The 26,578-nt window shown below is 48.6% G+C and overlaps 1 protein-coding gene across 6 annotated transcripts in view; it reads right to left on the bottom strand.

The window, feature by feature from the left end:
* ACTN1 (actinin alpha 1) overlaps positions 1–12,708 on the bottom strand; it is a 92,122-nt gene extending 79,414 nt beyond the window's left edge. For all 6 annotated transcript variants that reach the window (XM_086747975.1, XM_086747973.1, XM_086747977.1 and 3 more), the window contains exon 1: positions 12,428–12,708. In XM_086747975.1, the coding sequence (XP_086604101.1) occupies positions 12,428–12,532 (105 nt within the window). In that variant the 5' untranslated portion in view covers positions 12,533–12,708. The remainder of the gene's footprint in view (positions 1–12,427) is intronic.
* Positions 12,709–26,578: the final 13,870 nt, after the last annotated feature.

Below are 26,578 nucleotides of genomic sequence, written 5' to 3' on the forward strand. Positions count from 1 at the left end.
TGGGGCCCACCACACAGATCTCTGGCCGCTGGCACTCTAGTACTTGCTCCTCACCTTACTGACCACTCTGACCTACAAGTACTCACTCACCCTAACCCCTTCTCATTCAGCAGGGCTCTTCACTTTAAAAGCTGCCCAGACTTTTCCTCACCACAGTCGTTATCCTCCTCCTCCCCGAGAAGGAAGAGCTTGGAAACCCAAGTCCTGCAAAATGAATCTGCAAGGTCAGGAGCTGAAGTCTCTTGGCCCTGCCTAAAAAAACAGTGATTTTGTGGGTGGAGGGAGAGCACAGACATTGTGCATAGGGACGAGAGGGTATTCTGACAGCAAGAGGAGATACTGGGCCTGCTGCAACGTAGGCATTTTCTACTATGTAATAAATAAAATGTTAAGTAGTACTACATCACACCTTCATTACCACCAGCTGCCCTGCAAGTTCCACCCAGCACCAGCATCCTCTGACACAACTTGCAAAGAGAAGGCTCCTTTCTGACAAAGGGGCAGCAGGAGATCACCATGAGCTAGGCACACTGGCTCACCTCCACAGGGCTCCTGAGCTTCTCCCTGATGTGGAAAGCTCACGTGGTGCCATCCGGGGCTTGGCACAAGAGGCAGTGTGGCCTGTGCCAGGCTTGCCCTGTGTCCCCTTCACCCACCCCTGGACTATCAGCAGTAATTACCTCTCACAGGACCACAGGCAAAAGCTGTTCCAAGCTCTGCAAACCCAGAGGATATTATGCTTCAAGTGTTTTAGTTCCTGTAAGCAGTTCACTAATTACAGTAGTAATGATTGGATTATGGCCAGTTAACAGCTTTAAAGAAACAAGCCATTGTAGGAGGGGGAGGGAAACACTCCTGGTCTAGGATGGAAACAGCTTTCAGCAGTCCACCCTGCAGGAGGCTGTCAGCGTCAGACCATTTGCAACAGGCTGCACCAGCAAGCAGTGTAACGCGTCACTAAATGATACGCTGGCACATGAAAACTATCAGCGTTGGAGGAGGTGCGCTCGCAGGAACAGAAGGTCTCCTGTTCATACGCTGGCCTCATCAGCTCCAACACCTCTGCATGACTGGACCCAGCAGACATGCTGCAGACAGGCGTGTGCGGGCTAAGTCACCCACACAGTATCATGCTTGTGATGCTTTGTTTCAGCATGCAAGGAGTTGTGACTACAGGCATTCAGGAACTCTGTAACAGAGACCTGGCTAGCTCCAACCAAACAGCCAACTGCAAACACCCACAGCATCAGGAGCCAAAGGCACTCACCAGAAAGAGCAGCTAGAAATTTCCTTTCACTAGCAATTGTTGCCAGCACTGGAAGGACCACAGTATCAGGCATTAATCCCTTCATCCCTACAGCTGCTAAAATCCATACAAGGAAAATGCAAGGAGGTTCCCAGCACACCTGACTCTCAACACTTCTCTCAGTCTTTGCAGAAAAGCATCTGGGCCAATGGATCTCTGCAAGAAGACCTATCCCACGTGCAGAGAGACTGCAACAAGGAGGACTGCAGCCCTGGAAGACGAAGTTTTTTGCAGCCATGCCTTTTCTGCAGAGGGCAAGAGGTCCCAGATGCTCAATCTCCCCCTTGAAGGGCACTTTCCACAATAGAGGAAAAGAACATCCTATTTTACAGAAGTAGTCCCCACAGTGTGTTGAAACCACAATGAAGGGAGCAATACTCATTCTCAGATGACCATCCTGACGGTACTGTCAGCAGTACATCCCTACGGGTCGGGTAGCTCTGCCTAACCAAGGAAAGCCAAGCCCTTGCACTCCCACCACCCACTTTTTCCTCTCCACTCACCCTAGAAAAAGCAAGTCTGTACACTCCTCACCCACAACAGCCACCCCTGGGTGGTGACAGCCCACCATCGTGGGCTCTGCAAGCTCTTCAGTGCCTCCCCTCATCCCCTCCTCAGCAATATGTTGCTCTGCTTCGTCTCCTTGTTCTCCTCTCCCTTCAGAGGTCTTCAGCTTAGTACCGGCAGAAACTTAGTTTGGTATCACTGGCTGGAGGGTGAGGATTTCCGGCAGGCAAAAAACCAGCAGAGCTGGGCATATTGCCCAGAGTGAGTTCACATTTGGCTCACCACAGCTGGAAATAGTCTCATCTCTGGCCAGAGCTCCCCAACGGCCCAACAAAACCCTCAGGAAACAGCAAGTTTCCACGCGTTAGCCATTTTGAAACAGACTGGTTTGCGTTCATGAATTTATTTCCCCGCTGCCCCCACTCAGTCTTCTCTGCACAGTGCAGCCGCATGCAAGTGCCACTGCCAAAAGGTGCTTGATGAGCAAGCACTGACGAAGCGCAAGGTCTCACTTTGTGCGTGGAGCCAGGTGTGGGCAAGACAGATATTCCTCTAGAGATGCTCCTCCTCTACAGCAACACCACGAGCAGAGCTAGAGGGAAGACAGAGGCTTGAACAAGCACAACCCCACACTCTTCCTGCCATTCCCTTGCATCTGAGCTACTGCTCTCCCTTCCCCCATTGGTGGGAGATCTCCACATCTCCCAAACCAGATATGACATGTAAGAAACTCACCTGGAAGCATAAATACACTTAAAAAGCTGGAATTGCTTTTGGCTGCAAAGTTTTCCTTAGGAAATTAAGTATTTTCCATTGTAATAAACCCTGGCATAGACACGATCTAAACCGCTTTAAACAAAGTCTCCTTTCTTTCTCACTGTTTAGCAGTTAAGAAGTTAACTTGCTTTTTTTTCCATCCATGGAGTCAAAATTTTAAAGTTTTCTCAGGGATAATACATTTAAGTAGCAGAACTAACTCATAATCTGCTGAAGGACAGACTTAAATAAACTGAGGGGGATCACTGGTAAGTACATCAGGTAGCAAGAGAAACTCGGTTACTACAGAGCCAAGAAATCTGGCCAGGAAACAGGGCTCTGGGATATACACACCACATTCCATGAGGAAGAAAAGAGCACTCAGCTGGGATGCAGAGACCATACATGGCTCTCTTGCTCTCCCTCATCTGTCGGAGGCCTTTAAGGGCTAGCTCCTGGAGTGAAGATGTAACAACACAACTTCCATTTACAGCAGCGGTGAAGCTGGAGTGCTTAGCACCATATATGCTGTAGGGAGGAGTGGCAAGTGCCCTGGCTGACTGACTGAAAGGCCATGGAAAGCAGAAGTTCTCACTCCACCACCAACTGGCCTTGGTTCAGCACCTCTGTAGGTCGGCAGAGTTGTCCTCAGTGTTGTAAAAGGAAGCATCACTTATTCTGCATGAAACTTCTCTGTCCATACAGCACTCTGCGCATGGAAGGAGCAGAGCAAACAGGCTGCCCATCCACACTGTGCTGTGTGGCACAGAGAGACAAGATTTCACAAGGGTCCCTCTGAAAATGAGAGCTGCGCATCAGACGCATAAGCAGAGCCCACCTGTGCTACCCCGAAGGGCTGGCCCTACACCACAGTAATGCAGTCACTGCAAAGTCAAGCTGGCTGCCAAAGAATCACAGAATGGTTTGGGGTTGAAAAGGACCTTTAAAGGTCATCTAGTTCACCCACACACACACACGTGCACACACACACACACCCCCCCACCCCCCCGCAAGGAGCAGAGACATCTCCAACCAGATCCGGCTGCTCAGAGCCTCATCCAGCCTGGCCTTGAATGTTTCCAAGGATGGGGCATCCACCACCTCTCTGGGCAACCTGTGCCAGTGTTCTACAACCCTCACTGTAAAAAAAAAAAAAAAAGTCTTCCTTATATCCAGTCTGAATCTAGCTCCCTCTATTTTAAAACCATTACCCCAAACCAGTCCTATCACAACAGGCCCTGCTAAAGAGTCTCCCTCCATCTTTCCTGTAGGCCCCCTTGAGGTTCTGGAAGGCCACTATAAGGTCTCCTCTGAGCCTTTTCTTCTCCAGGCTGAACAGCCCCAACTCTCTCAGCCTGTCCTCATAGGAGAAGCGCTCCAGCCCTCTGATCATCTTCATGGCCCTCCTCTCGACTTGCTCCAACAGGTCTATGTCCCTCTTATGCTGGAGGCTCCAGAGCTGGATGCAGTACTCCAGGTGGGATTTTAGAAAAGCAGAGTAGAGGGAGTGAATCCTCTCCCTTGACCTGCTGGCCACGCTTCTTTTGATGTGGCCCAAGATGCAACCAGCTGATACATCAAGTCATCTCTGTCTTCCCATTGACCATGTGAGCCACCTAAGAGGATGTGGAACAAGTTGATGCTTTAAAAGTCTGCTCTGCAGCCTCACCTGCTTGTGTTTCTGTAAGACTGCCCAGAAGCTCTGGATTGCTGGCATTCAGAGACCTACTTGAAACCACTCCAATCTGAGCGACAGACAGGTGATATACGGAGAGTCACACTGGTGGTGTCCACTGTAGTGAGCGTTAATAGCCAAGACACGGCTTTTTCACCTGCTAGCACTTCCCATCTTGGCTCTAATACAATGGGAAGGCCAGTTTTGCTGTCATTTCCCACAACACAGAGATCAACACATTTCCCAGAGGCTTTTGGTCTACATAGATAGAATGACAAATCAAAAATTCATGTGGATGAGAGACCAAAATCCCCTCTGTTCATGGATACCCCAGCCCTGTCAGTGGGAGCTGTTCCAGCGCACTAAGTGTAGATAAGGTCCTTGTTCAGAGCAGCAACAGATTTGGAAGAAGGAGAAGAAGGGACAACTGCAGGTACAAGCCTGAGGTCAGACAGTTGCAGTACTGGTACAAGGGTTGGCTTGCAAAGTCCTGACCCAGCCCTTACCAATAGGATACCACATTGCCAGCTGAGTAGCAAAGACAACGACAGGAAACCAACATGGGGAAAAACTGGTTCTGCTTTACTGCCTAATAGGGAGCCAAGAGGTTAAACTGGCACCAGGCCACACCACAAACATTCTACGACCAAGTTCTGCTCTCATACAGTTGAGGAACGAGAGCAGGGAAGGCAACAGCAAGAGGAGAAAAGGAAGTGAGCTTTTTTTTGTTAATCATGTTAATTCTAGTGGTTTTTCTCACTTAAACATCTTTTGGGTTCACCCAAGAAGTCTCCAGTTTTGTCTAGGGGATCTGGGTGACTCTATTGCGAATCTGTACGTCAGTCTCATGTGCCAGAGTCAAAATAAAGCGGTGGGTGGCTCCACACACTTCAATAAAACAGCGTGACTAGCTCCAGACAGAAGGTCTTGCTGCTGACAAGCCCATCTCACCACTCTACACCAACTCATCCCAATAGATCCAAGCTGTGTGTAACATGCTTCAATCCCAAAATCCCAGGGTTACAGCAAATCTTATGCTCTATGAAGAAAAGATGACTCTCTGCCTTTCTTGGTAAGGTCATGTTTTTCCCACTTAGCAGTTGCCAAGCATACTACACACGTCTTCCCACCTACAAGCACAGCTCACCTACGACTTTGAGGAGATGAGAGGGTTTTACGTTGCTGAGGGGGTCATGATTTGTAGAAGTCATGCTAAGCATGCTCCTTATGATAACCACCATGTTTTCAGTAGTCACACATCAGTTTTACATTCTTATATAAAAGAGTAAGCTCTGTTGCACTCTGTCCCCCATCCTCCTCAAACACCATTGCTTAGACTGTACAAAATAACTCTAAAAATCACAGCAATGCACCCAGCAAGCCCCCGAGCCAGACACAGCACATTAAAGTGAGACTAGTCCACCATATGTGTCATATTTTAGCAGCTTCCCAATGTTTCCTCATCAGCTCTCCAGCCTCTTTTCTGCAGTGACCACTTTCTGTGCCTCATCCTCCAAAAGAGCACAGCCATCCTCTGCCAGGGTAAGTGCACCCCGGAGAACAGCCCAAGTCTCAGGCACAACAGTGATAATCCACAGGCAGCTGGAAAACACTCCCAGTCCTTCCCCAGCATAGCCGAGAGTTTTCACCATCGCTGTCACTGCTGCTTGTGTCAACCTTAAGGACTCCAGGCCAAAGTCTGAAGTTGATCCCAGCAGGGCAGCACAGAAAAGCACAAAGGCTCATAACCTGGCCGGGGAGGCACCCTGAACCCTGCTCCTCCTCCAGTTAAAAATGCATGAGAGGTCAGCTGCAGAACTGCACCTCTCACACAGCACACAGGAGAAGAACAAGGAGCAGCTGGGTAGCATATTACTACCGTTCATGGTGGCAACCTCAGTGCTGGGAAGAGCAGGTACCGTTCAGTGGGTCTCAACTGTAACACACACAGCTTTTAAAAATGTGATCCCAGTGTTCACTAACGCTTTTACTGAACAGGTTTACCAGCTCTCATTCTCACAGCTACCATCCAGTTACACTTGAATTTCATAGTCAAACAACACCACCACATACAAAAGAACTCGCTTCTTTCTAAGGAGACAAGTTTTCACAAGACAGTCAAGAAAACTGACATTTCCAAACAGCTTCTACTGAAAGATCTCCTACATGGCACACCAGACACCCCAAGGTATACCACTGAGCACTGCAAGGGTCAGGGAGGAAAAACAGTGTTATCCTCTCTAGCCTTTGCACTTATGCATGGCAAAAACGTCATTATCAAATCACATGCAGAGGAATTTAAACTGGTTGCCTGAAGCAGTCAGCAAGAAATTCCCCAGACAGACACACTTTACATCACTGGGCTGGTAGCTGGATGCCTTTGCGGTGTTTCACCCTTCCCTAGAGGATTAGGAGAAGGAACAGTTCAATCCAGTTTGGCAAGTATCCTTGGGATCTGTTATAGAGCCCCCACAAAGAACGTGCAGTCTCCTTTTTAACCCATGCCTGCTTTCTCCTTAGTCTTCCCCCTTAAATAGGGTGCTGAATAGGCGGGTAAGTCACTGCAAAGCGCACACGCCTCATTCATCATGCACCAAGCGGTTACAATGAATAATAATGTTCTTGTTAAAAAAAACCCGCAAGCGCACATCCTGATGAAACCTGATCACAGAAAGTATGAGGCAGCGCCCACACTCAAGGACAAACAACTGATCTACAAAGCCAGATATTTCCAGAGCCCCCTACAGCAACTTTGGAGCTCAATGTTTTGAAGAACAAGCATCTGGCAATAAGCTACCCATGTTAAACAACAAAAGCTTGATCTGAAAGATACGAGATATCTGGTGACCTATATTGCCTGCCTGTTCGACTGTAAAAGAGCAGCTGAGCAAGCAGCCTTACAAATTACACCATTCTGCTTCTGTATTGATACTGGTCAGTGCAAAATAAGGCACAGAGGAACCTCAAGTGCATCAAGGCCATCTTTCCTACAGCACACCCACACTGCTAAGACCACACAAGGACCACCTCTTGCAAAGGCCCGTCAAGTACTATGCAGTGTCACTCACCGTGGGAGCAAAGGGACCCAGTGCTGTACATTCACCAAAACCACACATTTATTTACCTCACTGCTGAATCTATGATAGTACTGAAAGAAATTCTAGCAAACTACAGACTGGGTGTGCTATCACAGCACACTGTGTGGGTCCACAGCAGCTGCCATAACTGTAGCTTTCTGGAAACTTTGATAACCTTCTCAAAATAGACGCTGTCTGGACAAGAGGGGGAAATCAATCCAAGGGAAAAGGAAGCTATGACTGTGACTTTTACATTTTGTAGGAGATATTAGTCACACTCATACCACCTGATCTGAGCATGCTACCAGCAGGCCTGGAGGTGGGCTGTTTCCATGGGGGACGTGAGCTCCATTTAACAACTACTTTCCATCATTAACAACCCCACCTTAAACAGAGAGGTGACTAACACAGAAAAATTCAAATTGTAACAAGAGTAGTAAGACCTGTTGGACGTAGAACGAGTAGGGCCAGAAGATTCATAGCTTTTTAGGTTATGGGATCACCCTTGTATTTATGGGTATCTTTACATGCCATGCACGGCATCTAAAGAGTGGCGAGATGGATTTTCTGAGACTGCCATTTCTAACAGGGAATTTCTGCAAGTCCATGAATAACTGTACTTGATAAGTACTTCTTTAGGGCAGAAAAGGTGCTCCCAAAGTCTGTGCTATCACTGCTTCAGCAGCACCGTAAATCTGAAGAGTGCAGCTCTCTCAGCCAGAGATATCACTTACTGCCACATTGCCACAGAATTGCCAACCTGGTGAGGCAGAGCAGCACCGGATAAAGACAAGGCACATTTATTTCATCAATTTGTGATTTTATTTTTTTTTTTTTAAGAAAAGCATTACTGTCGTTCCTTACAGCATTTCAGATGTATATGGCTGTCTTCTAAATGCCGCAAATGAAAACTGCTTCCTACTCATGTTGTCAAGATGGCAGCTGTCAGGTCAGAAAGCAACTTGGCATTTAAAGTTTCCCTCCAGCTCTACAGTTTGGACAAGTTGCTTCAGGCCAGATTTTAAAATAAACCCTGAATAAGGTGCACCCTGAGCAACCAGTTCATGAAATGAGAGTGGTGAGCTGGAGAGGCTGCTGTCTACAAGGCCTGAGAGCTGACCCCTACCAACACCCCAAAGCAGTGCTAGCTTCACCTCAGTGTCACTCCTGACCGTGCTGGGACACTCAGGAGGCAGTGACAGGAGGTTGTCCTTCCCACCGCTACCCTTCAAGATGAGTAAAGATGAGCCAGATGAGCTGAGCACCAAGTGGCTCACTCAGTCCCAAGGCCAAATCCAGCTCCTTCACCAAAAGCCCCCAGGTGACTCAGGAAAAGTTTGAACACTGCAACTGGCCATTTGTCATCAAGACGGAGAACTGTCCTTGAGGGCACAAGCAACAATCGCTTGGCCAGTGAACACTCACCTATGTACTTTTTACATGGCAAGCCTGTCTACCTCGACAGCTAGGTGAGACCATGGCAATGGCTTTCAGCAAAGTTTTGCTTTGCTTTTGTTATGTCTTGGCTAGTGCTACTTTGAGGCCTGACTCCAGGCAGGAAAGAAGAGAGAATACAGAAGGAAAAACAGGCTATTAGCAGAAATTACTGAGATGAGTTCAACAGTACAAAGGGGAAAGTATTTTAATCCCCAGAAGAGATCCCCCCTGCTCCTGCACAAAAGGCTGTGCAGAGGCTTATATCAAAGAGAGAAGCAGCTGAATTTGTTCTGCGCATTGTATTTTTTTGCCACTTATGAATAGCAATGCTGCGAGAAGCTCTTTAAAACCTCTTAGAGTCTCTCCTGATAGAGATGTAAAACAGGCTTTGCATGGAAAGCTGCTTTCTTCCCAGGAACTGTCACTTTATCCCTACATTGTAAAACAGTAACTTCCCAGAAAAGTGCAGGTGGGAAGAGGTGCGAGACCAGTGTCTCTTCTCTGTATCACATTCAAGAGGCCAAACTTCACCCTCCAAATACAAAATTCACTCTGCAGCTCATCTATTAAACCCATCTCAAAGCAGCTCATGAGGCTGTATGTCAAGCACCACTCCAGGCACCGAAGGCTGTAGTATCTGTCTCAGTGCAGGTAGGAAACCCACAAACCACCTCCCAAAAACGCAGCAAACTTGTCACTCTTACAGCACGCCTGCTGAGGCCGTCACTAGAAATCAGCAGATCTTCCTGCTTCTATTGCCTGCCATGAGCTCTGCTGAGGCTGTGCAGCTGGGAGAAGGGGAGCTGGATTCAATTCATCTGCGAGCAACATCTCTAGACTGTTTGCTTCCCAAGTCTCGATTAGTCCCAGCTGCGCAAAGCAACGCAGGACATCGCTGTGGCACAGCTATCCCCAGCCCTCAGGGCCTTACTGAGGCGGGACACAAGGAGCTGGGTTGGAAACAGCCAGCAAGACATGGCCATGTCTCACACAGGCATTTTGCTCACTGGATTACTGGCCATGCCACCACTTTAGACATACTTTCTCCCCTCCCACAGAGGGCCCGAGCACAAAAGTTTCAAGTCTGCCTCATTGGCTGGCCTCAGTGCTATAAATAATAATAATAATGACAATAATTCAGTAGTAATTAAATCAGACATAGTATTGTATGATTTAGTACTTAAACCAGACAGATTTCCTCAGTCAGGAATTCTCCAGCTATTCCTTAGGTGAAGGAAAACCTAAAACACGCGAGCCAACCAGGAAAGACTGAGCTTGAAGAGAGCTTACAGGAATATTTGGGAGGCATGAGTCTCTCCTGTTCACCGCAGTAAGCTATTAACTAATGTGTACAGCAATGAACATTTAACTTTAATTGCTGCAATGATTTAATTTCATAGGTAAGAAAGGGTGATAGTTTTACTACATCATATATCTCAGGTTTACGCTTGGTGGATACCGTTATCTCCCCAGCTCTGAAAGAAGCAAGCCCCAAGACCCAAACAGGGCTTTTGGTGACATTCAGACCCTGGGGAGGGGAACAAGACTGTTCCTCAATATCAGCACAGCCTGCTGAGGCTGGGATTTGGTCAGAAAACCCTCTGAGGAGAGGTTAGCCTGATGTGCTGCAACTGGAAAGAACCATCAGTCCCAGATCTGATCTTTCTACCTATAGACACCAAAGGGGTGGGTCACGATAAAACTATGAGCTTGTACCCACTGCAGAACGGAACAGCTTCAGCTGTCCAACAGCAGGAAGAGAAACAACCAAGTGACTCCACCACCAGAGAAGGACACCTAACTATACAGAGCCCTCCCGTTCAGCAAGTTGGAGAGTACCCAGCACATCCAATTCAACTGGTAGCAGTTGACCATCAAAAGAAATCGGCTTGGATTATTTTGAAACAGATGTGTTAATTCCTTAAAACTCCCTTTTGGCTTCTTCTCCTCCTCTGCAAAAGTAACCCAAGTTAACAGAGTAGCTCTCTGTCCCCCTCTTGTGATAGGACCAAAAGGACTTAAAAATTCCTGGAGGGAGGCAGTATTAAGAGCACGGCCTTTAGGTCACGTACCACAGCTTGGGTTTTGGGACTTCTTTTTAAGCCAAATGTTCAACCCCTGCTTCTGACAATCAAGTCAGCATTCCACTACCTATAAAATATTTCCTATCACCATGAAAGGCAAAAAAACCCACAGTATGACAATCATTTCCCCTTACAGCCTGTGAGCAATACTACTCATCTTGCTCAGGGCCCAACTGACTGTTTCTTAGATGTATTAGCCAGAGATTGGTGAAGGACTGGAGATACGGATGGCAGCCAGACAGATCTTTTGAAAAGGAAGAAGCTTCCCTCCTCAAAAGAGTAGAGCCTGGTCTTCAGATAAGCCATCCAGCACTCACACCCAGACCAAGACTACATTCCTCTCTTTCTCCTTTTTGAAATGAAAGCTCACAAGCCATCAACTCTTTCTCCACTAAATGATGGTGTTTGTGTGCTTTAATTCTCAGGCTGTCTACCCTCACCACCGAAGTCTCTCCAAGCGAGGAAACCGCTGACAGAAGCTCTATAGCTATCACCTTCAATTAACTCATCAGGCTCCAGTGAAAAGGCTTCTCAGTGACACCATTTCAGACAGCTACAACAGGAGAACCTGAAAACCCTTCATCTGAAAGCAGAGGAGGGGAGAAGGGCTAAAGAGGGAAAAGAGTCTTCTCACTGGTGTGTCCTCCTTCCCAGTTGCTCCCAACTCCTTACAGGAAGCCCGGCACCTCGGGCTACACGATATGTATCAATACATCACCCCTGCATACATAAGCAATACCCTCCCCTCTGGCACGGGAGGTTTGGGGATTCTCCCGCCTGCTCCCGGCGCGATCCGAAACGTGAGCCCGGAGCGAAGAAGCGACCGGCTGGGCAGCACGGCGGGAGCCCGCCGCACCGCGAGGTGCCCCTGCCATCTTAGCACGGGTGCCGGTTCAAATTCGGCTTTCTCGTTGCCTGATGAAATGACTAAAACGGAAACGTTCCGGGGATTAGGATTCCAGAGTGATCTAATACAGGATGCTTTTGGTTTAGAGGAGGAGGGGAAAAAAAAAATAAATATATATAACTAAAGAGTGGCGAGACTGGAGCTCCTCTTGAGATCCCCTCCCCACCGCCACCCCTTCGGTTAAAAAAAAAAAGGGCTGAATGTTACCATTTTTGGACATGAGCTCCGCGCAAGCCCTGCCCTAAACCACACCATTCAAACGAGAAGCCAGTTACCGTCCCGCCGCCGGGGCCGGGGCGCGGGCAGCGGGGCGGCCGGCGGGAGCTGCGGCGGTGGGGATGGGGGAGAGCGGGAGGGGGGGGTGCCGCCGCCCCCGGGCTGCCCGCTCCGGCCGGGTACACCTGCGGGCCGGGCCCGCCGCCGTAGCGGCCCAGGTACCGGTGACAGGGCGGACATCTGTTGCTGCGGGGGGACCCGCCGCGGCACCTCTCTCCCTTCCTCCCCGCCATCACCTGCCCGCTCCGCCCACCCCCGCGGCCCCCGCCGCCTCGCCACGCCAGCCCCCGGCCAGGCGCGTACCGGCCCCGCTGCTGCCGGTGGGGGCGGCGGGGCCGCGTCCCGGCGGCCCCGCCGTCTGCGTGTGTGTGTGAGGGGAGGGGGGTGGGGGGGCGCGCCCACCTTCCTCTGCTGCTTCTCCCAGGCCGGGTCGAGGAGCAGGTCCCGGTCCCAGTCCTCCTCCGGCTGCATGTAGTCGTTGGTCTGCTGCGGATCGTAGTGATCCATGGCGGCGGCGGTTGCTGCTGCTGCTGCGGTGGTCCGTTCCTTTCCGTTCCTTTCCGTTCCGTCCCCGTCCCGCCCGTGCCAGTGGACTGCCCGCTGCACCCGGCCCCGCGGCCGCTCAGCCCGAGCAGGCGGCGGCGGCGCCCACTTCCCACCTCTGCGCCTCGGCCGCGCGCAGCGCAGCGGGGGCGGGACGCACCGCCCCGCCTCCGCCCGCGGCCCGCCCCCGCGCCTCTCATTGGTCGGAACCCGCGGCCGAGCCTGTATTGCACGGCGAAGCCCTTCTCTCATTGCGCGCCCCGCACGTCTGTCATGGTATTCGGCCACCGCGATAGGCGGGCTGCGGCCGATCCACCGCGCCCCCAGCACCTCCCGACACCTCCCCCCCGGCAGCGCCGGCCGCGGAGGCTGAGGGCGGGCGGGTCGGGGCGCGGTACGGTGCGGCAGGGGGGAGCTCAGTGCCGCTTTCGGGGCATTTTTGGGGGCATTTCATTTCGGCCCCGCGCGCCAGATGCGCCCTGACGGGCGGGACGGTCCGGAGTGCGGGGCGCGGCTGCGCAGCGCGGGTCAGGGCCGCGGTTTGTCCCCGGGAGGGTGTTTCCTTGTCGCACGGTTGCTGGCCTGTGATCCTGGCCCTGCCGTGAGGGTGTTCGGTCACAGTCCTGCGGTCCTGCCGCCCCCTCATGCGTGGTACGGTTTCCTCGTGGGGTCACGCAGGTGTGCCGGCACCCAGGATGCCAAAAAAAATGAACTATTTTTTCATCCTCCTGACGGGTGACCGCTGGTCTAGGTGAGGATTGCCAGCACTGGCAGCAGAGGCTTCGCACCCGGAGTCGACAGCTGCAGGCGTGCGGTGCCACCGCCACGCTCCGCGACCCTGCTGCGCCAGGCCTCCAAGGCACATCTGCCGCTTTCTGCCCACAAATATCCTGTTTAGCAAGAAAACGCTGAACTGAAGTACATTTGGCTCATCGAGCAGCTTCCTAAGAGAGGGACGCAAACCGTTCGGGAGTGTACTGATACACAAGTGCTTGACATGGGTTTCTGTCAGTCAAACAAGTAGAGGGGAAAAAATGACAATAGCGTTTTTAGTTTCCCTTGGCAGTCACACTGAGAAGCAGGATGGTATCTCTCACAAAAGTGAGAGAAAGGCCAAAGAAATGATGCTCTACAACACCATCCAGGGCAGAGTGAGCCTGTGTCCCAGTTCATCCAGATTCAGAGGAAACGGAGAGTTTGTAGCCTGTAATGTGTGAGAGAGGGATGCTGAGAATGGACTGGAAGGATGCTGCAAGTCATGAGGAGGAATTAAGCAGAAATGCTTAACATCAGGCAGGATTTAGCCTTGAATTACACTAGTGAGCTCTTCTTCCAAAAGAGAGGAATTTGTTTTCTGCTTCTTGCAAACACTGGAGGTGAATTTGTATATCTTCTTTCACTTCTTGGCATAAATAACTGCAGAAGATAATGGACAGATGTTCTGTATGGTCTTCTGTCTTCATGTCTTATATGATCCTCCTTGTGTACACTTTTGGACTTCATAAGCACAAAAATTAAGATCAAAGCTGTTCTGCACTGTTCAGAGAGTGTTGTATATACTCTGCCATGAGTCGCTTAGGGTAGAAAGATTGTTTAAAAATATAGGAAGACTAATATCTATTATTTTCAAAAGCGATGCAAGAGGTTTCCATTTTGAGACCATTTGGGAAACCAGATCACTCAGAGCATCCCAGCTCAAGAGAGCCAGATTGGAGGAATCCAGGTCCACCAGGCACTTCAGAAATCCTTTTGAATACGCTTTAAGATGAAAAATGTTGGAGAATGCCAAATGGTCTTATCACTCTGGAGAGATGATAATAGACTTGAAGGAAACTTCACTGTTTGGCACTGCAGAGAGGTGCAGATGATGATGACTTTTTTTGACAAGTAGAGCGGAGGAATTTACATTGGAAAAATAATGTAAATCATCAGAGTTTGAAGAGAAAAGGCCAATTTTTAGAACAATTTGATGAACACCCAGCAACAGAAGTTACGAACCAGCAGCCTAATCACATGATAGTTTAGCAACAATAAACATGTTGTCAAAAAATTCTCTTACCTTCTAGTTTTTCTTATTTATCAGGACACTTACAACCTGAGGAATCTGGAAGAATACGGGAATTGACAAGATCTGGGGAAAGAAAGGAAGGAGGGAAGCAAACACATTCCTTGAGAGAAGTCTTGAGCTTTGTATTTTAAGGCAGGGGGTCCTCTTGTATTATTTCCCCAGCCTTGTAGTTTAAGAGCCCATTATTGAAAGCCACTTTTCACACCTTCCAAATGTGTTGAGAGTTCTCAGCTGCCATTCACTGAGTGAGGATTTTCAGCATTTTCCAGGAGATGCTCAGCACCATGGAGATCCAAGCCCTAAGACATGCAATGGGTTTCTGCAAGGCTGAGTCTTCTGCATGCTGCCTCTTTGGTTCCTTGGAGCTGAGTTACAAAGCAACTATCCCCATAAGCATAGGTTGTTATTCTTCTTACTTGCATAAAATACACCTACTGATCCCTCTTACAAAGGTGGTGGTACTATAAATAGGAAAGTGTTATTAACTCTCAATATCAGCAATCCCATTTATTTGCCTATCTCTTCTTCCACAGGGCAGAGGATAGATTAGATGATTTAATGTACAACATCAATGCAGTAAAATGCAATGAAATAAAGAACTGCAAGGTTTCTAATGTATTAGAGCCGCTCTCCTAACTGTCCCTCCCATTTGTATTTCTAACTTCATGAGCCTCACTTCTCAAAATTCTTGCCTAGCTTTCTGGGAAATACCTTAATTTTTCACTCCTAACCCCATACCAATTTTTAGCTTCTTATAGACTCTTTAACAAAAGCAAGAGAATGTTCTTGGCTAGAGTTTTGTGAACTTACAGGCAATAGCGAGGGGGAAAAAGAAAAAAAAAAAGAAAAGATAGTTTCTAAACTTGGGATAGTTCCCGGATTCACTTAATCCATGCCCTTGCAAAGAATTGTACCAGCACCACAAAGTGGAAAGAGATGAGCTCGCAATGGGAGAGGGAGGCACGGCAGCAACAGGAGCTACACAAGCCGGTGCTGCTGCTGAGAGAGATGCCTGTAACGACAGCAGTACTCTGGTTTTCCTTATTTAGTCTCTTAGAGTCTCCCCTCTGTACAAGATTGCTGCTGGTTTCCTTGGGCATTATTCAGACCTTGCTGGACCAAGTGGGTTTCCTGCAAACTCTTTCCAATCCAATGAAGGCAGAGTGGTTTTTTTTGTAGGGCAGCGGGCAGAGCCACCGTGGGAACAGTTGGACATACGTCCTACTTCTTCATCCTGCAGCAGATAAAAAGAGGAAGGAGCCCAAGGGCATTGGGGTATTTCTGGTTACTGTTTGCTGCTCTTTGTGCTATAGCATATTAGCTACAGGTCACAAGCTTCCCCGGGGAGATATCCGTTTTCTTGCCAAGAACATCCATAAGCTTCTGTAATGAGGCCCGGCAGGTGAGCTCGGTCACTGTACAACAATGAACAAGGCTGCGTTGAAATGGCCCTTGACTTCTGTTTTCGGAAGTCTCACAGCCAAGTTTCAGTGCTTATATTCTGCAGATACACAAAAACTTTGTAGCTCTGGGATTTAGCACTTAAATTTGAACTGCATGTTGGGCTCTTACAGTAAATAATTCAACAATTTACACTCTTTTTTTTTTATCATTTCCACTTTCCCAGTCCAGGACACAATACCAGTAGAAGCTCAGCACCTCTGAAATGCAGACATTAATTTGATGGAGTTCAGTGGGGTTTACCAGGCTTCACAGGAGACTAGGGAGGGGGGTGTGTTGTGCCCAGAGATTGGGCAAAACTTGTGCTTTTAAGAAGTGCCATGGAATAAGTGCCATGGTCATCCAGGCTGGAAGTGAGGCAAAAAAAAGGAAGAACCAAGGCAGGGATGCTGTGTTTGGAGGAGAGGAAAAAGGGGCCTGAATAAAACTCCCAAGTACAAAACATCTTCTCTCTCCTTCAGGGCCTCTTCACCTGAGTTGTATTCCTCTTCTACCCTGCCCTCACGATCTTAAGTCCTCTTTCCCTTTACTTCCCATTTACCTGAACTTCCAAAATTGGCTCCCCAGTCCTGCACACTGGAATGAATGTGACTTCTGGGACTGCACAAGTACCTGAAAAAGGTGTGATCCTCTCCTGCTGTCTGGAGGTCAGCTGTGCTGGTTCAGAGCAGGAGCTTTAAGGCCAAAGTGACTTACAGAGCTGTCTTCACACAGTAAGCATTTACTAATATTATTTGAAGTATGTCATTTAGTGAAAATTATGATTTTTTTCCTCTTGTAAAAACATTGATTTTACTTTTCTAGCAGAATATACCCTAGATTTCTCCCTTTGCTTTCACAATGTAATTTGAACAACAATAGGATGAAGAATTACACATCCATTCCCTCTCCCTGTTATCATGTACCCACTGTGTCTGCTTTCATCCTGCAAGGCAAACTGGGTACTTGACCGACATTGCCCATATACTTCCCTTTGCTTCCTTCCTTCACCCCTGAAGAGGACGATGTTTGCTGCTTGGAAGTGCACAGGAGCACCATGCAGGAGTGAAGCAGGCTCCACTGAGCTGGTTCTGCAGAAGGACATAGAGGGTAAAATCATTCAAGGGTACCTGGCCTACAGAGTCATGTTAGATGCCCATGAAATACACCGTACAGTGAAAGGACCCCTTCTGTGGGGTTAGCATCCTTAGTATATGGAATGGGCACAGAGACCTTCAGTCATCCATGGTTAGGGCTTCTCATTTTCATGTTTTACCTGCTAATGGATTAAAGTGCAGAAGAGATCACACTTCAAATTGGAAACCATAAGCACACAATCCCATGGTATATCCATGTACAAACCACAGGCTTGATCCAGGCCATGCTCAGTGCAGTCTCTTCTGGTGGAGGCAGCTGAAAGGGGAGAGGCTGCTCCGAGGCACAGGAGAAGCCATAGTGCAGCTGGGGCTGCGGCAGGTACCCACCTCCACGAGCAGAGCCCTGAAAGGCAGATCCAACCTGTGCCTTTCACATGGCCAAGGTAGGAAGAAAGCAGGAGAGCCTGCTTACTCCTGGAGACTGCAGATGAAATCCAGACTGGCTCATTCCTAGTGCCACCAAGGGGGAGACTCAAATTTGAGTCTCTTGTTCTCGCTCTCTGGCTGAGCAGAGCTTGCCAGATGATGTGCCCATAGCTTGCAGATGCAAAAGGCAGAATTTGTTGCTTCTCTTGCTTCGCAGACACCAAAACTGGCCGTGGAGCAAGTGTGACAGGCTTTGGAGGCAAGTATTGTGAAGTCTTTCTGGAAAGGGAACAGCAGCAAGATGTCAGTGGGAAGGCAAGCACAGGGATTAGTCTCTTTCCAGCTCCACCCTTGCCCTCACAGAAAGTCTTTTCTTATGAGAGAGTCACTGAACTTTCAGACCTGTCATTATTTAGCCCCAGCTTAAAAACTTCACTTAAAATCCCTTCCCTTCACTTTGATGTTCTCCATAATTGCAAGTCTGTGATTTTCTAGCATAAAGCTTGAAAAAAACAGCCCTCCTCCATCTCCAAGTATCACTGGTACAGTGGTATCCTCAGGCTGTTTTCAAGCGGAACCCCTTTCTGGCCACAGCTTGGAATGACTTTCCCGAGAGCGAGCCAACAAACGTTTTATTTCTTCTGAGTGGGGCAGCTTCCTCATTGTATTTCAGCAACAGCACGCTGCACCAGCTTCCTTCCCACGTGGCTCTCCTGCAAACCTGCGAGCCTAACTTTGGCCAGAGCTGCAACAGCCATTGCTGTGCCATCCATCACTGCTCTGGGACGCGCTGGGTCCGTTACCGTTACAGCTCGTACAGTTAGGGCTTGCAACAGCACGTTACCATTGTTGCAATAGTGTGTCAGCAATGCATGCCTGACCAAAACCACCGCTACACTCAGGTATGTTTGGAGCAAGGTGCTTTAGGGATGCTTGCTTGAGCTTTCACATGCTGCCTCAGTGGTCTGTACCCAGCTGGAAACCACAGGCTCCAGCCATGGCGCAGTTTTGCAATAGAGGAGCATCCTCGGCGGGGGGGCATCCACAGGGTACGTGAAGCAGCCATGGGTCTGCTCCAGCTAACGCTGGGCCTGCGCCAGGAACGGATTACCAGAGAGCTCAGCACTGTGGTCACGCGGCCCCTCCATCCCTGACAGGCTGCTTATGCAGTGGCTGCAGAGAGCCGGTGTAAGACCTGATCATGCATGAAGTTGATTTGCTCCCAATTTTTCCTCTCTGCACGATGCAGGCTGGGGATGATCCCACAGGGGGAACTGTGGAGGGTGATGGATGGCAGAAATCCGATACAATGCAAAATCCGATACGAGCAGGCCAGGCAGCTACTGCAGCCTTTGATCCTAGGCGGAGGAGTTCATGGTGTGAGATGATGTAACTTTGTGTTGCATTGGTTTTGAGGCTATGCTAGTTATGTATGCAGAACAAACACAGAAGAACAGACATGAACAAATCTGGAGCAAGCTGTACTGTGAGCGACCAGGGAACGCTGCCCAATTGCAGCAGCATGGCGAGGTATGTGTGCTATGCAGGCCAATGTAACGCCAGATTTGCAGCTCTCAGGCCTTCCCCAAGAAATTCATGCCCAGAAGTGCACATAAGCAGCCACGTTATTTGTAGGACATGAGAACGAAACCTTGTTTCCCTCGGCATTTTTAAGGCTATGGATGGAGTGCTGTCTGGCTCTGGGTGCCAGTTTTTAAGAAAGAGTTGGAGAGAGTCCAAAGGATAAGTAACAAGAAGGCTCAGAGGTCTAGAAAACCTGACCTTTGAGGGGAGACTGAAAGAACCAGGCTTGTTTAGTCTAGGGAAGAAAAAACTGAAGTGAGACACAGTAGCAGACCTCAAATATGTAAAAGTTTACTGCAAAGTGGAAGGCAGTAAACCATTTGCTGTAGCTGCTGGAAAATCTGCCAGTGGTCAGGATACCAAAGCACTTGTGAAGGCCACCAAAGGAAGCTGCTGAATTTCCACTGCCGGGGGCTTTAAAGAACATGTAGGACAGCTATAAGAAAGGCTAAACTTCAAAGATAACTGATCCCACCACGAGCCTGGAGGATGAACCTTGTGTCATCTTATGGGATCCCCTCCAGCTCTGTTTCATAGCCCTGCAAACACAGTCAGCTTCAGAGGGTAAAACAGTACCATGAAGGAATGTAACATGGTTGTAAACAGACTAACAAGGGAAGAAAAGCGTTTACAGCTGCAGGGAAAATGTAAGGATATAAAATGTAAAATCAGACATGGGGAACCTGACCTAGACAGACCATCAGTCGCCCATGTGTAAAGCACATTGCAGCAGAACTGCAGCAGGAACTTGACTCAGCTGAGAGAGGTGACTAAGGTGGAAGGGGCTGTGGGAAAAAATAAAACCACACGTTTATGTACACTTACATGGACAAAAATGGCTTTAAATCCATTTGCAGCTCTCTCATAAAGGAAGTGGCAGTTCTCTTTTGTGTTACAGCCACCAGCAAAATTCACCGTCGCTACTCCAAATGCTGAGAGGAGACGCCTCACTCCTAGTTTTGACTTTTAAGGGTACCTCTCATGGCCTCTCCCTCTCCTCATGTTTTTAACAGCAATTGTTTATTTCAGTAACGAGACGGGTCACAGACATCGGCCTGCTAGCTATACTCAAAATCAGTGCTTGGGTATGAGGCCATGACAAGAGATAGTTCATAAAGGGCTGAGAAAATACAGATCCATGTGACTGAAGGGAGGCCCACCCTCCTCATCAACACAGCAACAGCATGTGAGTGCTCTTAAGATTGGAGGAGGTAGGCGATGGGTATGCGTTAATTCTTACTTGTTAGCTGTGGTCTTCAGGAGGCTAATCGAGGGTCCTGTAGATATCATCTAGTGCTCCAAAGGCTGCCCTGGGAGATCAGGGAGAAATGGCCGAGTGGTGTTTGGTGTTTTCTGTACCATGCCAAGCCACCCACGTTCACCAGCAGTGTCAGGGCTTAGCACAGCAAGGAGGAAGAGCTCACTCCTTTCAGAAAAATAGTTGGTACAGCTAGAAAACACACCAACAACTTTTCAGGCACACCAGCTTTTTCTCGGCATGTAGTGGCCCAGCAGTGAGTCGGGAACATGATGCTGAGTCAGTGAGGCTGGGATCCAAATTCAGACTTGTCTCAGAAGTGGAGCAGGATGCATACACTGAGCCTAAAGCCACCACTCCATTAACGTGCCTTCCCAAAGTACACTTTCAGGAGCCTACAGTTGTCCATTGTACAAGGAGGGACAGCTAAGGGCTTTGCTTGCAAAAGTTCCTTCATCCCACTTCTCTGGCTGGTGCAGGGAGCACCTCAGTGATCAGCAGCCTGCCTGCCTCCACAGAGCAGGTTAAGCTTTTATGCTCCACAAGCAAAAATTGCTGCATAGCAGCGGCTATGGCTTATGCATACTTTCACATAGAAAATAATTCTATGTTTGTTATGCTTTTCTGCTTAACTGGCTCACTTCTCTTGCTCTTTCTTCTCTGTGCAGTGGGAGCAAGTGTGTGCAGCTACCTCAAATCAAACCGCAGTACAAAGTTACCTCCTACATCAGAAAGCTTCTTGTTTGGGAAGCAGCAGCAAACCTTATACTCTTTTATTTGCAGTAGCTCCACTGTCAGGAAGGTGACGCCTGTGGAGCAGTATGTCTGGTGCTGTAAAGTGGAGTTTGGAGAAAACACACAACAAGCAAGGGAGTGCTGGTGGGCAGCACCAACAGCACACAGCAGGGACAGCCACTTAGCAAGCAAACTGGATAAGCTGCTCTCCCCAGCTTCCTTTAATCTCCTCTGGAGTGGGATTTCCCCCTCCTTGCCATAGTCTCACATAACATACACCTGTGATTTTGCTCATAAGAGGAGGCTCCAAACTAGCAGTGTGAGCCTTGGGTTTCTCTGTAATGCTTTGCCTCTGTTTTGGTTTTGGGGGTTTTTTGGTTGGTTTTTTTTTTTCCTTTCCTTTCCTTTCTTTTCTTTCTTTCTTTCTTGTTTATTTACTTTTGTTTTGGGTTTTTTGTTTGTTTGGTTTGTTTTTTTTTTCTTGGTTTTGGTTTTGTCTTTTTTTTTGTTTGTTTGTTTTTTTGTTTTTCTTTTTTCCCTGAGCAATGACTACCTGCTCATGCCTTCCCTCTAAACCTACCATAAAACTAGCTTTGAAACACAGTAAGTAAAGAGGGATATGAGAAAGGCAGATGGTGGTACTTTCAGACCGAGGGAAGGGGGCTCTCACGGCAGCCCGGCCACCAGTACATTCAGGCTGGGCTGCTGTATGCACACCCCTCCTGTGCTCTCTGTGCCTGCAGCCTGGCAGTCAGGGCCAGGGCTCAGAAGTAATCTTCACCATTTAGAGAGAGTTTGTCCTGTAAGCTGGTCCTCCCTCATCCCCAAGAGTTCCTCCAAGGGCTTCCTGCTCTGCATTTACATAGTCTGCTTTTTAATTTTTTTTTTCTTTTTCTGAGAAAGCCTCAGCTATTTTCTCAATAGCAGAGAGGCAGATATAGGGGCTGAGGTGATGGAGCAGGCCTCACATTACAGCTGAAGTCCATCTGTCAAGACATCTCTCTCTCATGTCTTTTGTTGGACCAACCAATTAACCCAACCCAGGAACTCCTTTCCTGACCTTTAGATCAGCAAGAAATCTAGAAAATGATGCTTTTGCTGTTTTTTTAGCAGGGCAGGCATCAAGCAGAGGCCTTCCCTGCGGTGTTGCTCCTGTCGTGGGAAGGACAGATGTGCTTGCATGAGGGATGCCTGAGAGTCAAACCGTTGACTTTTATATGACATCATTTGAAGCTTTAAACAGGGGTTTAGTGCAATTGCTGTCCAGCCCAGCAGGAGCACCTGGGTGACCTGACGGGGTCCCCCTGCATAGGTGATAAAGACAAGCCAGATCACCCCAGCGCTTGTGGCCCAGGCTCACTGTTACCTCTCCCTGACTCCAGCGGTGCCCAGCATCTGGTAGAGGGACAAGAGCTGAGCACCCCCCAGTCATCCCAGTGGGCCCTGCTTCCTCCCTGCCCTGGGCTGTGCCTGGTCCCAGGGTGCCTGGCTGGGAGTCTGAAGGTTTTCACAGCCATCTGGGGTAAGGCTGGCTCCCGTGGGCCTGCTCACCCCCCTGCAGCATGGCAGCAGGAAAGGAAAGGTGCAAACCTTCCAGCCTTACGTGGAGTGAGGTGGTGGCCGAGTGGCAATGGGGGCGATGCTGTCCCAGGCCTGCACTGCCTGCTTGGTGCTGGCTCCCGGGGTGGCTCCTCTCACCCTCCCTCCAGGCTCTCTCCCGAGCTGAAGCAAGAGGCTGCTAGGACTGAAGCTGAGAAATGGAGGCAAGAGGAAGGAATACCAAGTGGGGAGTTAGAGGGTAGTGTGACTGCTCCAGACATCTGTGCTGTTTAAATAACTGCCTAGGTAAAGATACGTTGCTTTATCTTGCTCTCCAGCACACAGGCCGAAAGCAGTGCTGCTTTCTGCTCTGGAAAGTGAAAGCTGCCCTGGGTCTTCTCCTGCTGAAAAAGGAGAGCCACTTGTTAATATAAAGGAAGATGTGGTTTTTCTCTTGTGTCATGGCCAATAGCAAACTCACCATCACTATTCCTGGCCAAAAATACCTGAAACATCCCAACCTCATAAATTTCACAGGGCAGAAGTAGACGACTTGCAATTTTAACTGACTGGGAGGCAGCCTGTGGGAAGCAAAGGGCACATGGGCGTTCAAGAGGGAGAACACCCCTGCCGTGGCCATTAGCAAACTCATAGTCATTCATGCTGGTATAGCTAGGAAATGGAGGTCTTCAAGCATAAGAATGGATGCACCTTGGGTTTCTATCACCTGTGTGCCAGAGGCCCAGGGCAGCAGATCTCTGACCCTATATATCTAGTGAGAGCAGTGCTGCAGGAGAGCTTGGCAGCTTTGGGGTGCAGTGGGAGCCCCATCACAGGCAGAAGGGTTCTGGCCTTGGGGCTGAGGCAGTGGGACCTACTCCCCCATGACCCTGGGTGATGGAGGTTGGGAAGAGGTTGTTGCAGCCTTGGCGTGTGCCTAGCACAGCTCCTCCGTCACTGAATCACTAGCCTCATCACAGCTGTCCTACACAAGCCTTGGCCCAAAACACACTGGATGGCAAACATCTCCTTTTCTTCTGTTTGCAGGGATGAGCTGGAATCCATCTCCATGAAAAGTGTCTGGGAAAGGCTACAGGTATGAAGCCCAGGCTCTCTGAAGCATATCCCCAGTGCTGTCTCCCCATCCCCAAAAAGCAATGTGCTACCTCATGGGAGTCATATCTTCCAGATAAACAAACCTTTCAAAGACAGAGAGGCAGAGGAAAAGGCCTCAGTCCCATGGTGGCAACTGCTGCCTGTCCTTGGGAAGAAGAGTGCCAGCCTCACCTGCAGAGGTGGCCCTGTGGCTGTTGTGTATCCTGATGCCTGACCACAGCATATGGTCAGTTCTCCAGCCAAGATGCTTGTTACCATGGTCTCCTCCTCCACCTCAGCATTTCGGCAATGCGCAGCCTGACCCCAAGCAGGCACCACTGCCTCAAATTCATTGGACAAGAAGTGGGGGCGTCCTTATCTGGGGAAAAGAGAGATGATGAGAATGAGCCACAAGGTCAGTGTGCTGGCCTCTTTCTGCTAAGCACTCAGCTCCAGCTTTTTTTTTTTTTTAAAAGAAAAGACCTCATCTCATAGGGTATTTTTACTGCTGTAATTTCTGTGATAACTGAGCTTGTGGGTATTTGGAAATAGAGTTATAGTCAGGGCCAGCAGAAGGTCTTCCATAGTTGATGGCAGTGCACAGATCCTGGGACCATCAAGGATTTTTCTCTTGCAATAATCATTGCACAGGTTATGTACATTGTACCCAAATGTTCATGGCTGGAGAAGCTGAGCTAATGAAGCACAAGCCTCAGAAAAGTTCCTTGTACTGTTGTGGTAGAGCCACAGGCACTCTTGTAAGTGTACTTACTCCCTTGTAAGGCTGAGATAAAAAAAAAAAAAGGCATTTTTCAGGTACTGCATCAGCCAGGATTTTTTAAAGCAGTGATGAAAATAGAAGCCTGGGAAGAAATGGAAAGTGACCTCGTCTTACTGTAAGACCCAGCAGCTCTAGGGCTGAGTCTGTGGCACTATCCTGTCCTTCTGAACACCCCTCTGACACCCAGTGTCTCTGGGACACACTGATCTCAGCACTGCAGTCTGTTAGAGAGGAACTGGAAATGCCAAGATTTTGTGAAATATACTGATTATGTCTTATGAGGTCCCACTCCAGGCCCTCTGCTGCCATAGATGAGCTTAGATGGTTCTCAGGATATCCCATGGGTGACAGCCCTAGCTTATAATCTGTCTTTCTCTATAGCAACACCCACATAAAAGAAAAACCCTTGTGGCATAGTCTGCCTGCCTGTTTACAAAGGCAGTTTGGTCCTTTTTGAAGAGTAAGTAGTTTCTGAAGGGGAAAATGTGAAAAAATTAAAAGGGCTGCCAATTGTGTAAAATGAATTGACAATATTTGTTTAAGAAATACAGTGAAATGTATTCTTTTCTACTGCAACTCTTTACAACTACTAATATGCACGGTTCTCTGTTTCCTACTGCTCATGGCCATCTCGGGTCCAGAGTGAGAAATGTGCTTTCAGAGAAACAATGCCAGTTCTCTGCTGATACACTTCCACCCACAGCCGATAAAGCGTATTTTAACCCCTCTCTCTGTTTCTCTCAGATCCAAGTGTACCTAAGTGCACCTAAAGAAGCTTGAATACTTGGTACTCAAAGAATAATGGAAATGGAAAACAAAAAAGTGTGAATATTTGACTATGAACCTAAGGGAACTTACATGCAAATTATCCATTTGCAAACTGTTGCCAAGGCAGTGCCAAACTCAGCCCCAGCACTACGCAAATACAAACTTGGTTGATGAGGGGTTTTCGCTGGAAAGTTCTGGTTAAGTTCTATCCTGACAGCACTGCATTGGGGCACTCCATGATTCTTAGCAGACAAAACTGGGAAACAATTTCCATCACAGGTCTGTGCATAGGCTATGTTCCACATACCCCTGATTTCTGAACTATACAGCTTTGTGATTAACCATGTTTCCAGGCTCTTTATTCAAGCATGATTTTCTGCTAAGGTGAAAAAGGAACCAAACATCCCCTGCCATCCCCCTGGATTCTTAAGTCACCATTCTTTGAATGAGTGGCAATGCAAAAAAAAAGTACACAACTGACATGATAGAAAATAAATAGAAATACTTCTCTATCACTTGACTCCAGCAAGGCTGCATTTTGGATTTTGAATGGTACCCAAATCTTCCTTGTGCTGAGTTCAGCTTAGCACCATTGCTTGACTTGAGTGAGAGGAAAGCAAAGAATATATTAGCTTAAGGTTATTGAAATATCACTTTATAACATGCTCAAATAGTGTCTGCTAATAGTAGAGCCGAGCACAGCTCCCAGCATGGTGGCATCTACCCGCGCATCCCCTCCGCCCAGGGGCTTAGGCTGGGGCTGTGGAGCTGCTGGAACATGCTGCGTGGGTCTCGCTGAAACACATAAATAACCACACTCCTCCCTGATTCTGTTTTCTTAAATCAGCAAATTAGCCACAAGATACATTGCTCTAGCTAAAAATAAAATGTTAAGTACCAGAGGGTTGTTTGCAGATGTCTGGTCTCTTTGTGCGTGACACCTGAGACCTCTAGAAGTTAAAAACAAAGTGGAGGGCAAAAGGCTCCCCATTTTCTCCATGCCTTTGCGGTTTGTTGTATCTAGACATTTGTCAGCACTGTGCAATCGCTGAGTTTCCTCTCCGGGGTCAGTCTCCTTGTTTGCCCAGACCTTTCACGTAGTTCCAGGGAGAGAAAGCCCAGCCCATCCTGTACGACCACTGCAGAGGAGAAGCAAGTCCCAGCCCAACTCTGTAGGTTCTCTTGGGGCACAACCAAGGCTGACAGCCCTTGCACTTCT

This window comes from Chlamydotis macqueenii, chromosome 5, assembly GCF_036417535.1.
Source record: "Chlamydotis macqueenii isolate bChlMac1 chromosome 5, bChlMac1.mat, whole genome shotgun sequence".
In the NCBI taxonomy this organism is placed as follows: Eukaryota; Metazoa; Chordata; class Aves; order Otidiformes; family Otididae; genus Chlamydotis; species Chlamydotis macqueenii.